This window comes from Coregonus clupeaformis, unplaced genomic scaffold (genome assembly GCF_020615455.1).
Source record: "Coregonus clupeaformis isolate EN_2021a unplaced genomic scaffold, ASM2061545v1 scaf2070, whole genome shotgun sequence".
NCBI lineage: Eukaryota > Metazoa > Chordata > Actinopteri > Salmoniformes > Salmonidae > Coregonus > Coregonus clupeaformis.
In genome coordinates this window covers 17,036-42,046 of record NW_025535524.1, presented here as the reverse complement: position 1 = coordinate 42,046, position 25,011 = coordinate 17,036, and the positions used below count along the sequence as shown (strand labels likewise).

The 25,011-nt window shown below is 42.5% G+C and overlaps 1 protein-coding gene across 2 annotated transcripts; it reads right to left on the bottom strand.

Annotated features, from left to right (window-relative positions):
- On the bottom strand, positions 1-23,398 carry LOC123488224 (protein AF-17-like). Of its 2 annotated transcripts, none has more exons than XM_045219110.1 (20): positions 23,113-23,398; positions 21,730-21,809; positions 19,909-19,963; positions 19,614-19,723; positions 17,218-17,321; positions 17,009-17,102; positions 16,512-16,637; positions 16,305-16,391; positions 15,376-15,526; positions 14,254-15,114; positions 13,427-13,626; positions 12,626-12,743; positions 10,454-10,520; positions 9,293-9,441; positions 8,691-8,903; positions 8,345-8,421; positions 6,681-7,045; positions 6,271-6,328; positions 3,163-3,351; positions 1-2,896 (listed from the first exon to the last, which is right to left on the bottom strand). In XM_045219110.1, exons 1-20 carry the CDS (start codon positions 23,219-23,221, stop codon positions 2,861-2,863), a joined length of 3,249 nt encoding a protein of 1,082 aa, XP_045075045.1. In that variant the 5' UTR covers positions 23,222-23,398; the 3' UTR covers positions 1-2,860. The 2 variants fall into 2 exon arrangements, with proteins under 2 accessions (XP_045075045.1, XP_045075046.1); XM_045219111.1 differs by having other exon boundaries at positions 3,163-3,345.
- Between the last annotated feature and the right edge of the window lie 1,613 nt (positions 23,399-25,011).

Genomic DNA, 25,011 nt, shown 5'->3' with positions numbered 1-25,011 from the left:
AAAATACATTTATTGACAGTAAAAGTTCAGTCGTCTTAATAGTTCCTTTTTAATTTTTACACAAAAATATCAAAATACTTTACAGGGCATTACATCTGAATATTGGCAAATTCATTGTTGATTAATTATCTCAAACAAATACAATGTACATTGACAACAATGCTTGTCCTTTCTCAAATGCAGTGCTCAATTTAAATTTCATTCAAACATTTTTTGAGAACAATGCATTTAAAAACTATGTGTAGTCTAACTTGGTATTTAGCTACTGATTTGAGAGACTTAAATGCATTTCATGCATTTTATGTCCCAAGAAGTTTGTTCCATTTTCATCAAACTTCATTGAGAGAGAGGTGCTTAAATATGCTGTAATACATAACAGATACACAGTACAACATACGTACATAATAACATTGATTATCTTGGTTACCCAAACTTCAAAGCTTAGAAAATGAATGTGTCTATACACAAACACATTTAAGTATACAATTTGTACTCAAACAATAAAAAACAACAAAAGTATATATACATAAAAAACATGTACATTTCATTGGGCCAAATCGCCCCAGTGCAACATGGGAAAGATTCCCCTTCAAGATTCCTTCGCAGTACTCTTTCAGTCAAAACAATCTCTTCGACATGTTCTTTCCTAGATTTTTACCTTAATCATACAACAACTTATAAGGACGTACTTGTTCAACTGCAGACCTCCTTTAGAAGTCCTGTCAATATGGAGGAATAGGCTCATGTGTTATCAATGTTAACATTCTCCTATAGTCTCGTTGCTACAGTATTTTACCAACTAAAATAGTCGCTTGAAAGTTCCTCACTGACAACTATCTACAAAAACAGAACAGTTCTAATACTTTCCGATATCACATGTACGGGAGGTCAATATCGAGGTTGCAAACAGAAAACGAATCCACGTTTGGAAATGATCTTTGACCGATGTTAATAGATTAGCTTGATCCCAGCACAGAAGGACTTGTTATTATGTGCCACACAAGAAAGTAGATGCAGTAAAAAAAATAACATATTAGAGTTCCCGAGTTGCCTATGTGTTCTGAATGGTAACATTTATAACTTGACATCATGATCTCAGTCGTAAGACATACTATACATTATGCTGTTATTAGAATGACGTAACAGATGTCATAGGCAGTCATATCATAACAGATAAAGTCAGCAATAATGGTTTGAATCACGGTAGTATAAGAACATAGTCACAAACACCATGACCGCTATGCCATTACTATGACAGCATTTTATAGATCTTATGACAAAGTAAAGTGATACCGTCTAAAATGGGATGTTACTTGTCAGTTCTTCTAAAAACTAGAACATTGAGCAGCATCTTAAGACACTATTACAGATGATTTGAGACTTATCAATAAACCTATTTTCATTTTACAATTGTTGACATATCACTGTTGCCTATCAATATTATAAATTGTAAGATTGAAAAGAGTGCTTTCACCTAAATCTGAAATAATGGTAAATGTAACCAGAACAAAAACAAGACAAAAAAATTAGAAGAGAAGAGAACCTGCCTTTTTGCTGTTAAGAGTGAGTTGTTTTCCCTCAGTAACTCTAGCATCATTTTAAGGCATTGACAACTATACAGTATTGCTAAAAGAACAACTAGTTTTCCGGGCATCAAAAGAACAATATGTACAACAGAAACAAATAAGAAACACTAACAGTTCAGGATAGAGTGCAAAATATTCATACTAATCAATCACTAACTTGTCAGTTCCATGTAGCCTAGTAACAGTAAGTACCAAATATCCCTTATTAGGTTCTATATCGGTGGTTCATTTTCGAAGAAAAGTATACATGGGTTGAACAAAATTAAAATAATAATCTTACATTTTACTTTGACAATTTTCAAATGTTTGGTTTGGTTTCATTAATCTCGGCAGCGGCACACATATTGAACTTCATACAATCTCTATACATTCTCAGGGGTGGACTGAGGCATAGTTGGCACTCTACCCTGCCAATGCCAGTCCCCAGATAATTTGGTGCCAGTCTGTAGCTGTGACATTTAATAGGATAGAATAGGAATATCATAGTTGTAAAATATATGAGAGGGATGAAAATGAAAGGAATTCAGACCTTGAGGAAGACAGTTGATGTTTAGAAAGGTGGCAGACAGTTCGTCCTCAACAAGGACGTTTGGAGGGATACATTGGTTCCATAGGGGTATAATTGCTTAAGTGGAGGGTCAGTGCTTCAGTAAAGTTATGGCCTAAGGACACTTTGGCCCAAAACACTCACACCCAAATTCCAAGTCGACACTTGGCCCAACCCATAGGCACTCCGGTAGATCTAAAAGGATTGGATAGGTTTAAAATGATAAGGTAATTGATTTACCTTGCCTTCTGATTGGCTGGGTGGAATATTCACCATATTGTTTACACCCATCTAATCATTTCAGATCTCAGGAAGTGCCTTGGGAGTAGCGGCTAAGGGTTCTATGCTGGACCCCCGATACCCTCCACATCTACCTTCAGGACACCAGAGTCTCTGGCTCTGCTACAAGAGCAAAACCAATTGGTCTTGTTAACAGATTAGTGCAATTCAATTACAGACCACTGTATTCATGCTCTCTGAAAGCTGCCTACACATACATACGGACCTAGAAGAAAAAAACTTCCTCAAATAAAAAATAACAACCGTTTAAGTCGGTTCCATTATACATTCATAAAAGAGTGGGAAAGACAGACGATAGAGAGTCAAGAGTCTTTCAGATGGAGATTAAAGGTGACATTAGTTTCTGATGGAACAGCTCAATTACCTTCCTTCCCACCTGTTATAGCTGCTGTTATAGCTGCAACAGTTCAGACATGAAGAAGACATGTCAGCCATTCTTGTCTCCGCCCTTCTCTCCCATCCCCTGCAATCAAACACATTTAAAACTGACCTGTGAGTTTAGATGTTTGGCCCACACATACATTTGTCAACATTTATGGAGTATACACCTACAGTATTTCCTCAGGTTTAACAGCATTACAAAGCAAGTCAACATCAACAAAAGCAGTTTATTCTTTAAAGCTTCAGTTGATCAAGCATTGACATTGCTAAATGGCATATTATTATTATTATTATATACAGTGGTCTATTCAAATAAGGAGTCTTGAACAACTGCATATCGGCACTCACCCCGGGCTTGTGAAGTGCATTTTCCTGTAGGCTGAAGAGGGCGTTTCCCTGGCCACCCTGCAGGGGCGAGGCCCCCAGGTTGGGGGACTGGGCAGTGGGGGTGGAGGTGAGGGCCCCGGTCAGCGTGAGGCGCTGTAGCTCCCTCTGCCGCTGCTGTTGCAACATCTGATAGACCACCACCTGCTGCTCCTGGGACACACACAGCCCAAGAGATAAGGGACTTGGAAAATGGGTAGTGATACGCACATCCCAAATTAATCCATCGGTGCTGGGCCAAAAAAAGACCGCAGCATATACTGTATGCTGGGGTTTTTTCTCCATTTATTTTTTGGGACCAAAATAAACCTGGCCATGGTCACACTCATTGAATAATTATGGGTAACAGCCAAGCAGATTGGTAACTTTTTTAATAATTTGGCACAGAGAGCTAGAGGCCATGAGTAACTTGGACAAAAATAATGGCACCGATTGGCCTATAGGTGGCACTGTTATAAGCAGTCTCACTTAAACCATCATATCCAAAGCCCCGTTTGACCTAGAGACTTGAAACTTTGTATGTACAGTTCCTTCAGAAAGTATTCACACCCCTTGACATTTTTCACATTTTGTTGTGTTACAGCCCAAATTTAAAATTGATTAAATTGAGATTTTGTGTCACTGGCCTACACACAATATCCCACAATGTCAAAGTGGAATTGTGTTTTTAGAAATGTTTACAAATTAATTATAAATGAAAAGCTGAAATGTCTTGAGTCAAGTATTCAACCCCTTTGTTATGGCAAGACTAAATAAGTTCAGAAGTAAAAATGTGCTCAACAGGTCACATAATACGTTGCTTGGACTCACTCTGTGTGCAATAATAGTGTTTAAGATGATTTTTTAATGACTACCTCATCTCTGTACCGCACACATACAATTATTTGTAAGGCCCCTCAGTCAAGCAGTGAATTTCAAACACCATAAAGACCAGGGAGGTTTTCCAATGCCTGGCAAAGAAGGGCACCTATTGGTAGATGGGTAAAAATAAAAAAAGCAAACATTGAATATCTCTTTGAGCATGGTGAAGTTATTAATTACACTTTGGATGGTGTATCAATACACCCTGTCACTACATAGATACAGGTGTCCTTCCTAACTCAGTTGTCGGAGAGGAAGGAAACCGCTCAGGGAAAAGAAGAAAGCCTGTACAGAGTAAACATATTCCAAAACATGCATCCTGTTTGCACTAAGGCACTAAAGTAAAACTGCAAAGAAATTAACTTTATTTCCTGAATACAAAGCGATATGTTTGGGGAAAATCCAACACAACACATCACTGAGTACCAGTCTTCTTTCCAACAGAAACTGGGAGACAAATTCACCTTTCAGCAGGACAATAACCTAAAACACAAGGCCAAATATATAGTGGAGTTGGTTACCAAGATAACATTGAATGTTCCTGAGTTGCCTAGTTACAGTTTAAACTTAAATCGGCTTTAAAATAATAATGTGCAACTATTGTACAATCCAGGTGTGCAAAGCTCTTAGAGACTTACCCAGAAAGACTCACAGGTCAAAGGTGATTCTAACATGTATTGACTCAGGGGTGTGAATACTTATGTAAATGAGATATTTCTATATTTCATTTTCAATACATTTGCAAACATTTCTAAAAACATGTTTTCACTTCGTCATTATGGGGTATTGTGTGTAGATGGGTGAAAAAAATAAATATTTAATCCATTTTGAATTCAGGCTGTAACACAACAAAATGTGGAATAAGTCAAGGGGTATGAATACTTTCGGAAGGCAATGTAGGTGTCTTTCCTCATGCTGAACTAATTTGCTTCAATGACCCATAACGTCCGTCAGCACAGGTTTTCCTCCATCTTGGGAATTTTGTTCTGTATTATGTCATGTTTTGTGTGGACCCCAGGAAGGGTAGCTGCTGCTTTAGCAACAGCTAATTGGGATCCTAATAAAATACAAAATAAAAGGTAATACATTTTTAAAGTTAAATGACAATTCTTTACGACTAGGCCCACAGAGATCCTATTGAATTAATAGGGATTCTATATGTAATTCTATGATTAGGCCCTTAAAAAATGTTGGTGCACTACAGTAGGTCCCGTACCGGGAATAAATTAATTCTACTTTCACCCCTGCACAGGAGCACAAAGAATCTGAGGAGGAACAAGTGGGAGACTTCAAAGTTCAACCCTCATCCAGGTCCAACCCCCATAACCGGACACCAAAGACAACCCTTGACCTCGTCCATCAGGTCAGGACAATCCAATCCAACAGCTTCAGGCTATGATGCAAGCTTTAAAGGCAACCATCAAAAATCATGGAGTAATCTTGGAGCAGCTGAGGTTTCAGACGGCACCTTCTAGCACAAATTCCAGTCCAAAACAGTACTCCACACCAACGCAGTTCCCAGTGTTGGCATTAGCTACACCTGATCAACCTGAACCACCAGCAGGGCTGTAGCCGCAGCCTCCCCCTACCAATCACCTTGGCCACCTCACCCCCAGACTCATCCGATCCAACCTCTTCCTATCCAGCTCCAGCCTGTAGCACCCCCTATCCAGCTCCACCAGCCTGTAGCGCCCCCTAACAAGCGTCTATCTCCAAATAAAAAATCTGATTTGACGTGTCCACTCCACAGTGGCCTATCAACTTGAAACTTGTCATCGCTATCATAGACGTCCCTAACATGAACCACACTGAATTTGGTAATGATATCTAAAAAAAAACAAGGAAACTATTAATAACAACTCATTCTTCGCATATGTAACACTAATGCTCAAAATCATCTACTCATGAACCATACGTCAGATTCACACAAAGGAAGATAGTTCCTACATGATCGAGTGCTTTTTTTGTTATCCAACTGATCTTGTGTCCTTTTTGTCATCCTGTGAACCCCGTTCATTGCTGCTCGCAGTTATATCTCATATTTCGGTCCTGACAATTCATCCATTAATACTGTTTCAGTTTTATCTTAACTTCTTATGATAACCATCTTATCATCACGGTTGTGTTGTATTGCGTTACCAAACATCAAGAGCATTTACTGCAAGTGTTTGCATGGCTGAGTGTGTTTGTAGGGCATGGTAGAGTCATTACTGGAGTGAAGTGCTGCTGGAGAAGGAGCTGCTTCTGCTGCTCAGACAGGAGGGAAGACCTGAAACACAACCATGTTAAATATTACTCATCATGGGACACTTCCAGTCCAAATAACACTTACCCAGCCAACCCATTAGTCACAACAACAATCAATTACGGTAACAGTCTAGAACAAAATCAGTCAGCACAGCCATTCACAACATCAACCAACACAGTCACAACAAGAAATCAACTGTCTGTCACTGTCAGATTATATCAAAATGTATCACTGTCACAAAAAGAGTGGCCGTGGCTATCACAACAACAACAACAACCGATCAACAGCAATCGACCAACAACATCATCACAAAACAATCAACCAACACTATCATTATACTTTTTTGGTGATCAGACAGGGAGGAGGTACTCACGGACTCATGCTCTTGGGGAGTTGCAGGCCCTGTGCCAGTGCCTGGGTGCCCAAAGGAGGAGGCTGGGGCCGCAGGGCAGGCAGGGTGGGCTGGGGGGCGTTCTGGACAGGCGACTGGATCACCCCGTTCAGGCTGCCCAGCACGCCGTTCATGTTCAGCTGGGGACTTCCTGCTAGGGAGGCCATGAGCCCACCCACCATGGAACTGCTGGCCTGATTGAGGCCCCCCAGGCTGTCAGTCAATCCCCGCCCACCCAGCCCGTTCAGCAAGGGCTGGCCGAAGGAGGCGGGACTCTGCTGAGGGGGCGGGGTGCTCTGGAAGGAGAGGGATGAGCTACTGCGGGAGGGACTACCAGAGTGGAGCTCCTAGAGTCGGAAGATAAAAACACAGGGTAAAACTAATAGGACAGTTATGGTTCATTTAAAGGTGCAATCTGTAAGTTTCATTTCCCCATATTTCACACATTACCATTCCCTCAATGTAACAACGCGCATGTCCCGCCCACCTGAGGATCTATTTTCAGCCATCTATTTCCTGTGTTTGAGGGGTGAAAAATCCACTTGTCACTTAAATCTCACTGGATTAATTCCTTTCATTTCACTCCTGCGACTCTTTCATACTCTTGCTTGTGCCTGACGTTTTTTTCCGTTAACGTTACGACTGTGGAAATGTTTGTAATGACCTGTCAAACACACTCTGGTAATGGCTAAAATGGTCTCAATGGAATAAATTGTCTTTACATTGAATCTATAAGAACGCTAAAGCTTCGTCAGGTATTTAACGCACCGTCTTGACACTTACATCACAAGAAACATGACTTTATTTTGATGCCCTGAAATGAAAGCAACTTCCGAAAATGAACACTCGGATTATAGTGATATTATGTTTGATCTCGCAAACAATGTCAAGTATGTTTAAATAGGTGTAATCTAGAGCGAAGCGTGTTGATTTTTACACCGAGGGTACCCTGCTATTGACGCACTTGTTGAATTATGCAAGACAAAGTGACAACAACAGTAATTAATGAGGCGGTCTAGACAGTGCAGGAGAGTGCTGGTAGGGTAGACAGAGCAAGTGTTTGGTTGTTGCAGCCCTTCCCCACCCCTTTATGTTAATCTGTAAATGTAAAAAAATATATCTATATATTTTTTAACTGGTGTATTTATGCAAATGATGCACATAACATTTTCTTCATTTTAACACAAAATATAAAACAATACCTGATACAATAATAACATTTATATATGAGTGCATTCTAAGAAAAAATGTGAAATTTTACAATAAATTGAATACCTGAATTCCCACCAAAATCCCTGCACATTCATTATTTGTCCGTGCCAGTAAGATATTTTATGTGTTATAATTCTGTCAATATCTGATGGATTACAACAATTCTAAAAGTTTGGAGTATCTTCATCCATTGTCCTTCTGTTGCATTTATTCGAATGTTTAAAAAAACCTTTTAACAATTTAGTTGACCGTTGCTACTCAACGTACAAACAAGTAGAGGCAGCACTTTTGATTGGAAATGAAACTCAGATGTCACCTTTAATGCTACAGTTTGGGATAAAGGATAAGTGTAATGTATAACTAACTACACAGTGGGTTCAGGTATTGGTTGATACTATGGTGATAAGGTATGGTGGGCACAAAGGGGTTCTCACCTCGGATGAGGTGATGAAGGAGGTATCATTCAGGAAGCAGCTTTTAGACAGGGGACTCTTATTGGTGCTGAGGGGGTCTATAGGGATAAGAGAGGTACACACACAGGGATATAGATACAGGGACAGGGAACCAACTCCAAAAACACAACACACAACCATCCAGATTATGATGACAAAAACAAGGTTTGTGTTTGGGGATGGTGGCATGTGGCACTCTTTCCAGACATGGCTTTAGATGTCATACAGACTAGCAAACTAACTCTAACAACGAATGAGGTAAGGAGGATGGAAAGCTTCTGAGAGGTGAAGGAGGAGTGGAGGATAAGGAGGGTTTTCTGAATCTGACCGTGTGCGGAGGAGAGGAAGCTGATGTGGGTGGGGGTGGGCACTAGGCCCTGGGCGGAGTGGTGGGAGTGGTGGACCTGCAGGGGGAAGGAACAGGCCAGCTCCACGTTGAGCAGCTGCAGCCGCTCCTTCTTGGCCGTCAGGCTGAGGATCTGGTCCTGGAGACGCTGGTTCTCCTGCTGCAGCGAGTGGAGGGACTGGAGCATCTCTACAACTGGAGGAGAGAGAGAGATGGAAAGGGGGAAGGAGACGGGGAGGGGGCACTGTATTAGAGTCACTTCCGTTTTTTGTTACAGCTTCCATACTGAGTGTTGTGTCGCACAGTGCTGTTTGTGCAAAGACAGGTCCTAAGGGATAAACTAATGATCATTGCTGAACAGCGCATTTGAAATTATCTGAAAGCAAGAAGATCAGTGTATCAGACTGACTCGGGTTGATAAGAATCCACTTCATCTTCCAAGAGTCCAAAAATACATTTTACAGTGGGTGTGTATGACAGACTGTGTCATAAAGGCAGACACATCGCCCAAAAAAGACAAACGGAAAATTCTCAGAGAATGAAGATATATTATAGACTGCCACAAAGCATCCCAGTGTACTTACTGTTGGCTCCCATCTCTCCGTTGCCATGCTTCTCCAGTAGGAGCTCTATGTGGAAGCTGGATGGAGGGACGTTTTCAGGGCGACCTCTGACCCCAGGGCCTACGCCCTCTCTCTGGTCAAACAGCAGGGGCAGACTGCTCATAGGAGACCTGAGAGAAGAACAGTGGTAAATGAACAGGGATACGGCTACAGAGAACAGAAACAGATTGAAATGGAAAAAAGGTGGTACACAAGAGACAGAATGAAATGGAATGGTAAAGTATACAAAAGTAAAAGTGACAGTGTGAGAGAACAGTGTTGACAATAACAGTGAGAGAGATTATTGTTGATAGTAACAGTAGGCGAGAACAGTGTTGATAGTGACAGTGAGAGAGAATAGTGTTGATAATCACAGTAAGACAGAATAGTGTTGATAGTGACAGTGAGAGAGAATAGTGTTGATAGTAACAGTGAGAGAGAACAGTGTTGACAGTGAGGGAATAGTGTTGATAGTGACAGTGAGAGAGAACAGTACTGATAGTAACAGTGAGAGAGAATAGTGTTGACAATAACAGTGAGAGAGATTAGTGTTGATAGTGACAGTGAGAGAGAATAGTGTTGATAGTACCAGTGAGAGAGAACAGTGTTGATAGTAACAGTGAGAGAGAACAGTGTTGATAGTGACAGTGAGAGAGAACAGTGTTGATAGTAACAGTGAGAGAGAACAGTGTTGATAGTAACAGTGAGAGAGAACAGTGTTGATAGTACCAGTGAGAGAGCACAGTGTTGATAGTGACAGTGAGAGAGAACAGTGTTGATAGTAACAGTGAGAGAGAACAGTGTTGATAGTGACAGTGAGAGAGAACAGTATTGATAGTGACAGTGAGAGAGAATAGTGTTGATAGTAACAGTGAGAGAGAACAGTGTTGATAGTAACGGTGAGAGAGAACAGTGTTGATAGTGACAGTAAGAGAGAATAGTGTTGATGGTGTTAGTGAGAGAGAACAGTGTTGATAGTAACAGTGAGAGAGAATAGTGTTGATAGTGACAGTGAGATAAAACAGTGTTGATAGTGAGAGAATAGTTTTGATAGTGACCATGAGAGAGAATAGTGTTGATAGTGACAGTGAGAGAAAATAGTATTGATAGTGACAGTGAGAGTAGAGTCATAGAGAAACTTACTGTGATGAAAGGCTCTCTCGTGGCGAGTTGTCGTGACATGGGAAGCGACAGTCGTCCATCTCGGACTCTGAGAGGAGAGAGGGCAATCACGATAAACTACCAAGTAGCTACAGTAAGGGAGAGTGGGGTAAGTTGAGCCGTTTTTTACATTCAGCATCACTCCGTCAAGGGAAATATAGTATTTCTTTCTGTTTTGAAAACATAGCTTGTCCAAACAAAAGTGGTCTCTTGGCACAACTTAGTTGAGCTGTGGGACAGGGTAAGTTAAGACAACTTAGTTGAGCCGTGGGACAAGGTAAGTTAAGACAACTTAGTTGAGCCATGGGACAGGGTAAATTAAGACAACTTAGTTGAGCCATGGGACAGGGTAAGTTAAGACAACTTAGTTGAGCCGTGGGACAGGGTAAGTTAAGACAACTTAGTTGAGCCATGGGACAAGGGTAAGTTAAGACAACTTAGTTGAGCCATGGGACAGGGTAAGTTAAGACAACTTAGTTGAGCCATGGGACAGGGTAAATTAAGACAACTTAGTTGAGCCATGGGACAGGGTAAATTAAGACAACTTAGTTGAGCCGTGGAACAGGGTAAGTTAAGACAACTTAGTTGAGCCATGGGACAGGGTAAATTAAGACAACTTAGTTGAGCCATGGGACAGGGTAAATTAAGACAACTTAGTTGAGCCGTGGAACAGGGTAAGTTAAGACAACTTAGTTGAGCCGTGGGACAAGATAAGTTAAGACAACTTAGTTGAGCCGTGGGACAGGGTAAGTTAAGACAACTTAGTTGAGCCGTGGGACAAGGTAAGTTAAGACAACTTAGTTGAGCCGTGGGACAAGGTAAGTTAAGACAACTTAGTTGAGCCGTGGGACAAGGTAAGTTAAGACAACTTAGTTGAGCCGTGGGACAAGGTAAGTTAAGACAACTTAGTTGAGCCGTGGGACAGGGTAAGTTAAGACAACTTAGTTGAGCCGTGGGACAGGGTAAGTTAAGACAACTTAGTTGAGCCGTGGGACAAGGTAAGTTAAGACAACTTAGTTGAGCCGTGGGACAAGGTAAGTTAAGACAACTTAGTTGAGCCGTGGGACAGGGTAAGTTAAGACAACTTAGTTGAGCCGTGGGACAGGGTAAGTTAAGACAACTTAGTTGAGCCGTGGGACAAGGTAAGTTAAGACAACTTAGTTGAGCCGTGGGACAAGGTAAGTTAAGACAACTTAGTTGAGCCGTGGGACAGGGTAAGTTAAGACAACTTAGTTGAGCTGTGGGACAGGGTAAGTTAAGACAACTTAGTTGAGCCGTGGGACAGGGTAAGTTAAGCTGCCTACAAATGTCTGTACTAAATGTAATATTACCATTACCTTTTTAAAACCATGTCTATCATTATTTCCCCAACACAATTCAAAGCAATCACAATCGCTTTTTGTCTTTTAATAATTTTAAGCATCTTTTAACAGAGGCTTAACACCTAACAAACACTTTGTACTTTTTTAACACTTTTAACATAGGCCAGGCCCTGTTGTTACCTCATATCCCAGAGATAATGCCTTGCATTATGCCTGGGAAGGAAACACTTCAATTTGCTCAACTTGCTATTGGCTCAACCATTGGCTCAACTTACCCCATGGCCATTGGCTCAACTTACCCCATGGCCATTGGCTCAGCTTACCCCATGGCCATTGGCTCAACTTACCCCATGGCCATTGGCTCAACTTACCCCATGGCCATTGGCTCAACTTACCCCATGGCCATTGGCTCAACTTACTCCATGGCCATTGGCTCAACTTACCCCATGGAAACATTTAGACTATATTAGCCCATACAGCTACAAGGATGCACTTTCATGCCAGGTTTAGGACCTCATATTGAAGCTTAGAGAGACCCCAACTGATGTATCAAACAATCTTAAAATTATCTACTTTGGTTATAGATACAAGTATCATGAAACCTCTAACACATTCATTTGACTTGGTGATTTCTTTTTTTTTACCTAACTTGCTTACCACTTTTTCCATGTGGTTTCTTCCTAAATATTTGGTCAAATTATTAATTTTGTGTATAGTTTCCTAGAAACAAGGGTGGCTCAACTTACCCCTTTGGTTCAATTTACCCCACTCTCCCCTATGTAACTTCATAGCAAACATAAGTATCTCACTAACGAGCGTGTGTGTGTGTTACCTGGAAGTGAGGTCTGGGCTTGGCTGAGTAGTGAGGGCAGTGTAGAGGCAGTAGAAAGGATCCTGCCAAAGGGCTGAGAGGAGCTGAGGTTGTAGGAAGAACTGGAACATGGGTGGACCTACAAGGGTTTAACACACAGAGAACAAAGTTAGGATCTCATTTACCTGGCAACTGAATACATGTGGGATACTATTTTAGTTTTAACATGATATCATTGATAAGCTCAGTCATGGGCTGCGTTTCAAATGGCACTATATATTCCCTGCATAGTGCACTACTTTGACCAGAGCCCATTTTTAACTTGTAGTGTATTTGAGGTTTAAAAAGGTGTCTGAAGTTTGAATTTCCACTTTGAAATGTCAGACTCCCTTACGAAAAATGTATCAACTCCTACAAAAGTGTCCATTAATTGTAATCCACATAATAATTCACATTTTATGTTGCAGCAGGATAATTTTTCTGCTTTAGCAAACTGGCTCAAATTAAGATCATACATCTGTATATAGGGAATAGGGTGCCATTTGGGGTGCAGACTAAAGCTCTGCTACCTGACCCAAGCTTGACGGGCTCCGACATTATACATCGGGTTAGGGCCGGGTAGGGCCAGTTTTTTCATCAATAACTAGGATTTACTAACTGAGGAAGTTATTTCTGATTTCGGGTTTCGGGCAGGGCCTTAAATTTGGCAGAGGCAATCGGACCTGGGTAGGGTAGGGCCTGAATGTCATGGGTATGGGTAGGGCTTAAAATTAATATCTGTGCAGGGCTCTAACCCAGACATTATGTTGATTTCTGGAGTACCTGTGTGTTGGGGGCAGAGTTGACTGGTTGAAGTGACAGTGTGGAGACGTGAGATGGCAGGAGTCCTGAAGAGAGAGCGGTGCTACATATGCCCCCGCCCAACGATAGAGGGGTGGTGCACACCCCTCCGCCCAAAGACAAAGGGGTGTTACAGACACCCCTACTCAAAGACAGAGGGTCCTTGTGACTGATGTAGTTTCCTAAAGAAGATAATAATATCAGACTTAATTCATAAATGCAATACATTTATAGAACACACACATGCACATATGTACAGACACATACACACACCCACAAGCGCACACCTAAAAGTGCTAAGGTTCTATCTTCTGAGAGTAGAGCAAAAGCAGGAAGTCAACCCAGCCATTGACGCACACGCTCTCACTGTTGACACTACACACAAAACCACAATCTAGCAAATCTCTTGACTACGCACAGATCACTAACTACCTAAGGTCAGATTTACTATGTATGTGCAAAGCCTGCACTTCTAGTTCTGTTCAAAAAGTCATAAGCAACAAAGCTTTATACAAAGGGTTCTTTACTCTTATTTTTACTCAATCTGTTACTTTTCTTCATCCTTTTCTTTCTCTCTAGTGCAAATATGTACAAGCTTAAATCTGGCCCCCATTTTCTAAATGAGGTATCTTGCTACATGAACATCTCTAAATACACATACTTATAACGTGTATGTTCATCATCCACAGTCAATATACATAGAAATGCGGTGTATTATTTCCACATGCAAGTGTCACTTGTGCGCTCACAGGAAGCTAGAGGGATACCACACAGCACACCCACTCAGATGGATCTGGTGAGAAACTCACCGGAGCCGAGCAGCGTATTGCCGCGGCCTGTGGAGAAACTGACGCTAGAGGAAGTGGAGGAGGAGGGGAAGGAGGAGGAGGAGAGGGAGGAGGTGTGCAGGGTGGAGGAGTATGCTGTGTGGGGGAGGGTGGGGGAGCTGGGGAAGAGCGAGGAGGACAAGGTGGAGGAGGTTAGGGGTGGAGGTGGAGCAGGGGCCGTGTGGTGATGGTGCTGACGGTACTCCTCCTCTCGCCTCTCCGTCCGCTCCCGGTTCTTGCTCCCCCGCGGGCGCCCCGGTCCGTGCCGGCTCTTCTTGTTGCCACGGTGCCTCCTCTCCCGGTGTGTTGGCAGTGGTGGTGGGGGCGTGGCCTTGTCTTCCTCTAGGTCGGCCTCCTCCAGTATAGGGGGCGTGGCTAGGTGCGGGGACTTGAGAAGCGACTTGGAAGGCTTGTAGTCCCCCGAGGAAGAGGAGGAGGAGATTTTGCGGAGCTTGCTGCTGCCGCCGCCTAGCCCACCCGAGGAGGAAGTGATGCGCATGATGGAGCCGAAGGTGGAGATGGTGACCTTGGTCTCGATGGAGCTGGCCTCGCCCTCTGACCTCTCGTGACCCTGCGACGACCCTCCGTGAGGTCCGTCAACCGGGGTCAGGGCCGGGGGCTGCAGAGAGGCCTTGTTGTGGTATTTACTATTGTCCAATTCCTCTTCCTCTTCTTTCTCTTCTTCCCTTTCCTCCTCCTCTTCTTCGTCATCTTCCTCAGGCACTGTCCGTCTGGTCCGCTCTTCGTGGTGCTCCTCAGCACCGTGCTCGTCCTCTCCTCGGTCGGGGTCACACTCCAAACGAGAGGTAGAGGAGAACGGGAGGAAGTCTTGGGAGCCGCCACCTGGGAATACACACCATAGTTATACCTAAACACAGCACAATAACCAGACAACACTATACGGTGCAGTTATACCTAAACCATTATTAAACAAACGTTCAGACTAAACACAGTGAAATTATACCAAAACAAAGCGCTAAATATCGAGCAGTTCTGCACTAGAGAGTTATGGATTTGGTTATTCACAAACAAACAGAACTGAATGAGAAGTTGCTTGGACACAAAATGGCTGGTTGGTTGGTCCATAAAGGATTAGGTTTGTACCAGTGTTGAAGGGACTGGAGGAGCAAGAGGAAGAGGAGCAGCTCTTGCCAATGCTTCCTGTCTTCTTACTGCGATGTCCCAGCTGACTGTGAGAGCTCAACCTCTTCAAATTCCCCTCGCTGTCCTTGTTGCCATGGTGACCCGACGACAACTACATCAACAACACAGAGAGGTCACGGGGGAAAATGTGTCATTATAGAGTGAGAGCGGTTTGATGTAATAGATTAAAGCCATTTACGCTCATTAGAAAGTATTGTTAGACGGTCCTGTTAAGAGAGTTCAACCAAGGACCTCATCTGGATAAAACCATTTTCTCAAATGTATCAACTTAGCAATACGCAATAGTTCAAACTATTTAGGAGTCCAAATGGTTATATTAGAACAATGTAGAAAGACAGATAGGACGGGTGGATGTGGGGAAAGAGAGAGAGAGAGAGAGAGAGAGAGAGAGAGAGAGAGAGAGAGAGAGAGAGAGAGAGAGAGAGAGAGAGAGAGAGAGAGAGAGACAGAGAGAGAGAGAGAGAGAGCAGAGAGAGAGAGAGACAGAGAGAGAGAGAGAGAGAGAGAGAGAGAGAGAGAGAGAGAGAGAGAGACAGAGAGAGAGAGAGAGAGAGAGAGAGAGAATATAGAGATAGAGAGAGCGAGAGAGAGAGAGGGAGAGAGAGAGACGAGAGAGAGAGAGAGAGAGAGAGATAGAGAGAGAGAGAGAGAGAGAGCAGAGAGAGATAGATAGAGAGAGAGAGAGAGAGACAGAGAGAGAGAGAGAGAGCAGAGAGAGAGAGAGAGAGAGAGAGAGAGAGAAACAGAGAGAGAGAGAGAGAGAGAGAGAGAGAGAGAGAGACAGAGAGACAGAGAGAGATGTGAGAGGTTAGAGAGAGACAGAGACTGTGCATGTAGGGGTGTAAATATTGGGGTTGGCTAGGCTTTACCTTGTCCATGCTGCTGGACAGTGAGGACCCCAGACCATCAGATGACTTTTTATGCCGCTCCTTTTGCCTCATCTTGTCCTTGTGACTCTGAATGAAACCAAAGGGAGAGGCTGAGGATTTGAGCATTCATGCAAATACAGCAATACAAGCCACACAAAGCAATAGTCAAATGCACGTTCAGTATGTACACAATACACACACACTCACCTTCCTGGGCCTGTGGTGGTGGGAGCCGTGTTTGTCCTGGGAGGGGGAGGGGGAGGTGGAGCGCCCCCTAGAGTGGCCGAAGGAGCTGCGTTCTGTGTTCTCCCCACTGGAGCGCATCTTCTTCTGCTACAGGAACCCACAGTGGAGAGGCAGAGAATCACACTGCTGCCAACAGTAACAATCACAGGGGCAAGTACAGCTAGAGGGGCAATAGCTAGTGGGGCAATAGTTACAGCTACAGGGGCAACTAGGGGGCAGTAGCTAGAAGGGAAACTGTCACAGGGGATATTTCTCTACGCAGGCTTGAAAAGCTATGCCTCCTTGCCTTCCTCAATGCAGTATGTGAATGGAAGTTACAAATCCAACTGAAAAGTTGTAAGTCCTTTCCAAAGCCTTCTTATTACACAATATAACACATTTACACATTACATGCCATTTAAATAAATAAGAATTGGAGATCTCTGAAAACAGAGTCGAATAGATTGCCAGTCTCTTACCATCTTGCTGTAATGGTGCTTGCAGTAGCCACAGTACTTGACGTTGTCAGCCTCAGGGCCCTCCTCCTCACACAGCAGGCCAGCCATCTGAGCACTGCACAGGGTCAGACAGTCAGACAGACCGGAGAGGACACACACACGCACAGTCACACACACCGACACACACACACACACACACACACACACACACACACACACAGACCACTCACCAGGTGACGTGGAAGGCTTGTCGACAGCCCTGGCGGTTGCACGTCATGCAGGCTCCACAGGCAGCCTTGCTCTCTCGCCCGTGGTCTTCACAGATATAACACGTCTAAAGACAGAGGAGGAGAAGAAGAAAAATGGTGGAAAAGAAAGATGAAAAAGAATGATGACTGACCAGAACATATCTCCTCTTATCAACATCAGATGTCAACCTGAAATCACACACAGATGTAAAGGGCAGACTTAGCTATGGAAAGTAAATCAGTCGTTCCACGAAATGAGTGGCTTTTGCGTCCCTTTGATATTTTAAGTAGAAATTGTGCACAAATATTGCATTTTAAAATCCTGTTATATTACTGTAAATGCCCTTTAATATAGACCACATGGAAAATTCAATACATCCGATTTTTTATATGAATAAAGACTTGACATGTCCCTCTGTGCATCCTCCGTGACTTATATGAAGATTTTAACCCACTTAACCCCAACATTTCTCCAAGTTCGCCCTAGTTATTTGGTCGCTTTGACAGTCATTTCTGAAGATAATTATTTATTTAATGTTATTAGTGATTCATTTTAAGGTCAACCCTGTTACGTGAACTGAACTCTCGTTTTAATATGGGGAAAGTATTGCTTTTTTAAATGGAAAATTCAAGAGACATTGAACATCTAATAGTCAAATCATAGTTTAAAAGCAGGTAAACTGGTTCTACTCTTTTTGGCCATTTTCTGGCGTTTTGTGGTGGAAAACTGAGCGGGTCGAGCATAACACGTCAACCCTGTTACCCATAGATAGACAGACTATACATTTTTAGATAAAAATAAATAAATTGTGAAGCATGCATTCAATTGCCTCTCCCTGTCGCACACAACAAGCCTCCATTCCCCCTGTCACAAGGGGATTCCTGGCTGATTTTAGATGAAGTCATCAACCCTGTTACTTTATTTGGCACTTAATAGGCACTTACTATAGTAATTTTTTTATTTCACCTCTGGGGATGGGAAAACGTGTTTTTTTATTAAGTTGAACATGTGCTCTATATGACAGAATGATAAAATTAGGTGAAATAAAAAGTTACACTACTCAAAAAGTACCTAATTGGTGGAACGACCCAAATGGCACCCTATTCCCTATATAGTGCACTACTTTTGACCAGGGCCCCATAGGGATAAAAAGTAGTGCACTGTACTCTAGGCTCTGGTCAAAAGTAGTGCACCACATAGAGAATACGGTGCAATTTGGGACGCACTCTGTGTGATACTGTTCAACTGTATGAGCCTCACCAGCGCCCAGAGCCCAACCCTAGCCTGTCATTGATAGCAGCCTTTTATGAAACATTCTGCCCCCCTTCCTCTTCACATCTCGCTCCCCCACGGCTACTACCCAGACAGAGGGGGCTGGCTGTCTACGGGGGCACGAGAGGCCTAGCAACAGGTGCTGGACAAAGGAACAGCGGGCTCCTTCTCTTTCTTCTCCCTTCATCTACCTCTCCTCTCCCCTTCTGAGCCATATGTATCGTGGGCCGAAGGGAAACAGAGAAACGGCATCTGGAGCTACTGTAAAGGAGGGAGGGTGGTGGGCTTATTGAGTCTTCACTCATTGTCTGCATCCCAAATGGCACCCTATACTCTGTGTAGTAAAGCTACTTTTGACCAGGGCCCATAGGGGATAGGGTACTGTTTGGGACACGGCCATTGTCCACTCAAACGCTCTCTAAGAATGCAGGGCAGCAAATCCGGATGAATGGCTCTGACAACCCAGACTAGAGAGGTGCAAGCCATTTACTATGGCTTCACCTGACACTGTAACATGAGACCACTACCAGACAAGCACTCACTATTGTACAGCAGCAAGCATCTTAGTAGCTTCCCATTGACTCTAATAGAAATGTAATCTAATCATATAAAAGCTTTCGTTCAAAAAATCTGTCTGATGGGCGTATGTTGAATATAGATTTTTCCACAATAGCGATCACTCAAGACCATTAGGCCTAAAAGCATGCAGACTGTGGTGGGATACATGGCACATGACCATCCAGATGCCAACTCTAAATGGGCTAACTTGCAGCGAGGACTTGAAAGAGAGGGCTTTGTAAAAACTCTGGAGGATCTCATGAAAGCTTTGCCTGTGCAAAAATATATTGTATACTAATGACTGCTTGCAGTCACATCATATGCTTCTGCAAATCACAGAATATGACAAAAATGTCCCCACGTGTTTGTGTGGAATATTCAAGATAGGCACATTGATGAACAACCATTTACTCTGGCTAAATAAACAATATATCAAATTTGATTAAATCTTTATAGGCCTATACAATGCATTTCAAATGACAGTCAGAACACCCTTCACAAAAGACAAACAAGGTTATCAAAAGTTGAAGTGAACAGTGAAGAATACCTTGATGTATCTGTCGTGAGGGACGTACTGCAGCACGATAGGTTCCATGGTGAGAACGTTGGCAAACTGCACCTCGGGAATATAGAGCGCACACACCACGTGGGCCCAGCCTGGAGAGAGAACAGCTCACATTAGTACACACACATACACACACATACGCACACCCTGACGTGCATACACACACATTAACACTAATCATATATTTGTAAAACAAGGCAAAAGTGGAGGAAGGCGGGATTGATGGAAAGTGGAGGATGAAGTATAGAGGGAAGAAAGTGCGCGTTCAGTAGTTTACCTCCACTGTCTGTCCTCTTGAGGGCGCCATCTTTGTGAGGGCACAGCTCACATCTCTGATGAGAAATAAGAGCACACCTCACAATAACCAACTACGCACAGTAGCTTCAATAGCATACTGTACTATCAGAGTTATTACTACAACAGGCAGGGTTATGCTGTACATTGATAGAGATGAAGTACATTACATTGATTTTAATGAGTATATGGATAATATATTGATATATTGGACATACAGCACCAGTCAAAAGTTTGGACACACCTACTCGTTCCAAGGTTTTTCTTTATTTTTACTATTTTCTACATTGTAGAATAATAGTGAAGACATCAAAACTATTAAATAACACATATGGAATCATGTAGTAACCACAAGAGTGTTAAACAAATCAAAATATATTTTATATTTGAGATTCTTCAAAGTAGCAACCCTTTGCCTTGATGACAGCTTTGCACACTCTTTGCATTCTCTCAACCAGCTTCATGAGGTAGTCACCTGGAATGCATTTCAATTAACAGGTGTGCCTTGTTAAAAGTTAATTTGTGGAATTTCTTTCCTTCTTAATGTGTTTGAGCCAATCGGTTTTGTTGTGACAAGGTAGAGGTGGAATACAGAAGATTTGGTAAAAGACCAAGTCCATATTATGGCAAGGTCACCTCAAATAAGCAAAGAGAAACGATAGTCCATCATTACTTTAAGCCATGAAGGTCAGTCAATCCGGAACATTTCAAGAACTTTTAAAGTGCAGTCGCAAAAAACATCAAGCGCTATGATGAAACTGGCTCTCATGAGGACGCCACAAGAAAGGAAGACCCAGAGTTACCTCTGCTGCAGAGGATAAGTTCATTAGAGTTAACTGCACCTCAGATTTCAGCCCAAATAAATGCTTCACAGACTTCAAGTAACAGACACATCTCAACATCAACTGTTCAGAGGAGACTGCGTGAATCAGGCCTTCATAGTCGAATTGCTGCAAAGAAACCACTACTAAAGGACACCAATAAGAAGAAGATATTTGCTTGGGCCAAGAAACATGAGCAATGGACATTAGACCAGTGGAAATCTGTCCTTTGGTCTGATGAGTCCAAATTTGAGATTTCTGGTTCCAACCACTGTGTCTTTGTGAGATGCAGAGTAGGTGAACGGATGATCTCTGCATGTGTGGTTCCCACCGTGAAGCATGGAGGAGGAGATGTGATGGTGTGGGGGTGCTTTGCTGGTGACACTGTCAGTGATTTATTTAGAACTCAAGACACACTTAACCAGCATTGCTACCACAGCATTCTGCAGCGATACGCCATCCCATCTGGTTTGCGCTTAGTGGGACTATCATTTGTTTTTCAACAGGACAATGACTCAACACACCTCCAGGCTGTGTAAGGGCTATTTGACCAAGAAGGAGAGTGATGGAGTGCTGCATCAGATGACCTTGCTTCCACAATCACCCGACCTCAACCCAATTGAGTTGGTTTGGGATGAGTTGGACCGCAGAGTGAAGAAAAAGCAGCCAACAAGTGCTCAGCATATGTGGGAACTCCTTCAAGACTGTTGGAAAAGCGTTCCTCATGAAGCTGGTTGAGAGAAAGCCAAGAGTGTGCAAAGCTGTCATTAAGGCAAAGGGTGGCTACTTTGAAGAATCTCAAATCTTAAATATATTTTGATTTGTTTAACACTTTTTTGGTTACTACATGATTCCATATGTGTTATTTCATAGTTTTGATGTCTTCACTTTTATTCTACAATGTAGAAAATAGTAAAAAATAAAGAAAAACCCTTGAATGAGTAGGTGTGTCCAAACGTCTGACTGGTGCTGTATATACTCACCACTCTTGCAGCTCTCTCCTGAGACTCACATTTTCGACAGAACCACGGTCCAGTGGGCACCTGGACGATGCCATAGCACGCTGTGACACACACACACACACACACACACACACACACACACACACACACACACACACACACACACACACACACACATTTAGACACAAATACAGACACATCTTTAGTCTACCACTCAAATGAATGAGACACAAACAAAGGAACCAAAACCGATACATAACTTATTAGATATGTAACTAACTAACTTCTTGGTATACCTTCAACTTTTAATTTGTTTTTTTGTTTTTACTGTTGAGAGCAAGCATAGTAAGTAGCCTTGCACAAGCCTTGGCTTGTGAGAGACGGAACGACTCATAGGAGCAAGAGCTGTTTCTGTAGCTTGAAGCAGCTTGATGTACAAGTACACCCCCTGGACAGGATGCTAGTATATCCAGGGCTTTACCCCCAATCTATCTCCTTAATGCTGAGTGCCAAGCAGAGATGCAGCAGGTCCCATTTTTACAGTCTTTGGTATGACTCGACCGGGGATCAAACTCCCAACCTTATCAGGACAGACATTCTTACCACAAGGCCACTGAATTAAGAGAAGGCATAGTTAGGGAATAAAGTTAAGTGTGACAATGATTTATAGATTTCTTGTCACAGATATTCCCGAGATGATCCCAATATTGATAGGCTATTGATGTAGGGCACCTTTTTCAAAGAATGGTGGTGGTTTGAATGCAGCCATAGTGGTTTTACTTTGCAAGACATAGGCTGATTTATAATAATATGACATTAATAACAGTTTATAAACTCAGATTGTATTGTGTGTCGGCTACATACGATATTGTAATTGATGTTTCCTATAAATAAATACATAAAAGCCTTGGGTGATAAAAACAATAAATAAAAGCCTTGGGTGATATCCTGTGAAGGTGTGCACAACTCTTAAAGCCTTACAACTGTAAAGATGTACAAATTAAATCCTAATTATTGCCTCTTATTAAAATCAAAACTCATGGACATACAGGGGATACAAAGATGTCAACAAAGCATGTGGATACATAGTTCAGGAAACAATGCATCCGGAAGGCCCGATAGGCCAGCTAGTCTGCTGCTCCAGTAGTAGCAAATGCTTGCTAACTCTGCGTGACTTAGTATCGAATAATAGCCACGCTACCAAAACCGCAACAGTCGGCGCCATAAGGGCTTAATGTAATTGTAAATGTAAATGTCCCCTCTCTCGCGCTAGCACCACGTCAACGCGTGCTGAAGGAAAACACCCCCTCCCACATAAACACACAGACACGCGCGCACGTAGGCACGCACCACCCCATCCTTCCCCAATACCGTAATTACATTGTAATATAGCAAGCTAGTTACCCTGGTGCACAGCGACGCTGCACCCGTGCCCATCACAGTATACAAGAGGATTTTCAGCCCAGCCTCGCTCATCGGAACACACGCAGCAACCTCCAACCATTTCCCGCATACTGTTCCCATACGGTATTTTATACGGTTTTGCGACGACTTAATTCGCCAGGGTGTCAAGTAGGCCCTGACTTCAACGGTGTATCAAACATGGTAGTCGGTAGTCGTGCTACACTGCAACCAAGAATGAATTTCAGCGTGGGATTCGGGTACGGCGAGTTTTCCGTGATGTCTTCCCGTCCCCTGTAGAACCGATGCAGTGCGCATGCCCACATCTGCATGCAGACTAGTCTCACTGTGAAGGTGACAATATTTCCATCCCTTGAAGTTGTCCTCAGCTCTCCATGCTCAATGACAATATATATGCACCCTTTCTACATTATAATGACAAAACAGGCCAATCTCTTGCTGTCGAAAAGCAATAATGACAAAAGTGTAGACTAAAGCATGCCTCTTCTCTTTGAACTGTGGATAAAAGCACTTTAAATGCATAGCGCCATCTTTAGGGATCAGACAAAACAGAATTGTCTAGGCCTGCTAGCCTAAATTGAATATCCAGACATAGTTTGGGGAAACTGTTAATATCATTCAAAAAATATGTAGGCCAGGCCAACTACTTTGCAGATTTATTTTGAGACTTTACAACAACTATATCCAATATGTAGGCATATTAAAAAGTATTATCATAATAATAGTCTATAAAACAGAATCAGATAACGTATGTTGTACTAGTGGCATTATAATGTCTCATAATGATGGTTGCTTAAAAAGAGGTCAAGAAAATCAAATACAATTGTAGGCTAATAATGCGTTTTATTGGGCACTTGTGTGATGTGTTATGTAAAGCATTGTTGTAAAACCTTAGACTGCAAAGCCTTACATGACTTATTACACAATCTTTCTCAGAAAGTGAAGTGAACTGTTAAATTAGAGATTAATGCATAAACATGTGAGAGAAAAAAACAATACAATATAATGTCTGTAATAGCCTAAAGATTACCACTATTGTTCATGAACATAAAATGTAATTGTAATCCAAAGTTTTAATAAGAGTTTATAGCTGAACTCAAAAACAGAGGATGTAATTATCTTTCCTTGGAATGACAGACTGCCAGTCAGCCTGTGAGACTTTAATAGCAATGCCTTTTGAAATGTTGAGCTCTGGCAACAACATCATTGGCATAGCCCCCTCCAGTGGTTTTAGCATCCACCTACTCATATGAGGAGATGCTGCCCGCCCCCATATTGTAGGCTGCCAACGCCCCTGAAAAACATAAACAGAATAGGTTAGTAGTTGCATCACCTATATCCAGGTGTGAGTCAATGAGTACCTTTCAGCTTCTACTCCTTGGTCCAGCTAGGATATCTGAATAGGAGCCAGCCAAAAACTGTGCGCCTTGTTCGATATGTTCCTGACAGTCCCATTCCCCCCGTGGATGGTGCCAGCACCTGTCAACCTAGAAATATAATAGAGATCTCCAATAGAATTGTAGATTCTATTGATAGAATTGTAGATTCTGTAGACTCATATTGTATTGTAGAATGCTCATCAAACAAGTAATTCCACATTAGACATGACCTCCTGGGAAGCAGTTGCACAGTGGGTAAAAAAAAGTTAGAAATGAAACAACCAGATTACAATAATGGATGTAAAAATGATGTCTCTACAACCAGCATACAATCATGATTGTAATTATGTCATTTCAACCCTTGATCCAGAGTCTCACATTCATTCTCACATAAATGTTTAAATTACCCGCATTAGCCCATGGGCATTTCCATTGTCCCCTGAGCCATTGACCAGTCCTGTCCCATCCCTGGACTCTAGAGATGATACCACCGAGGACAGCT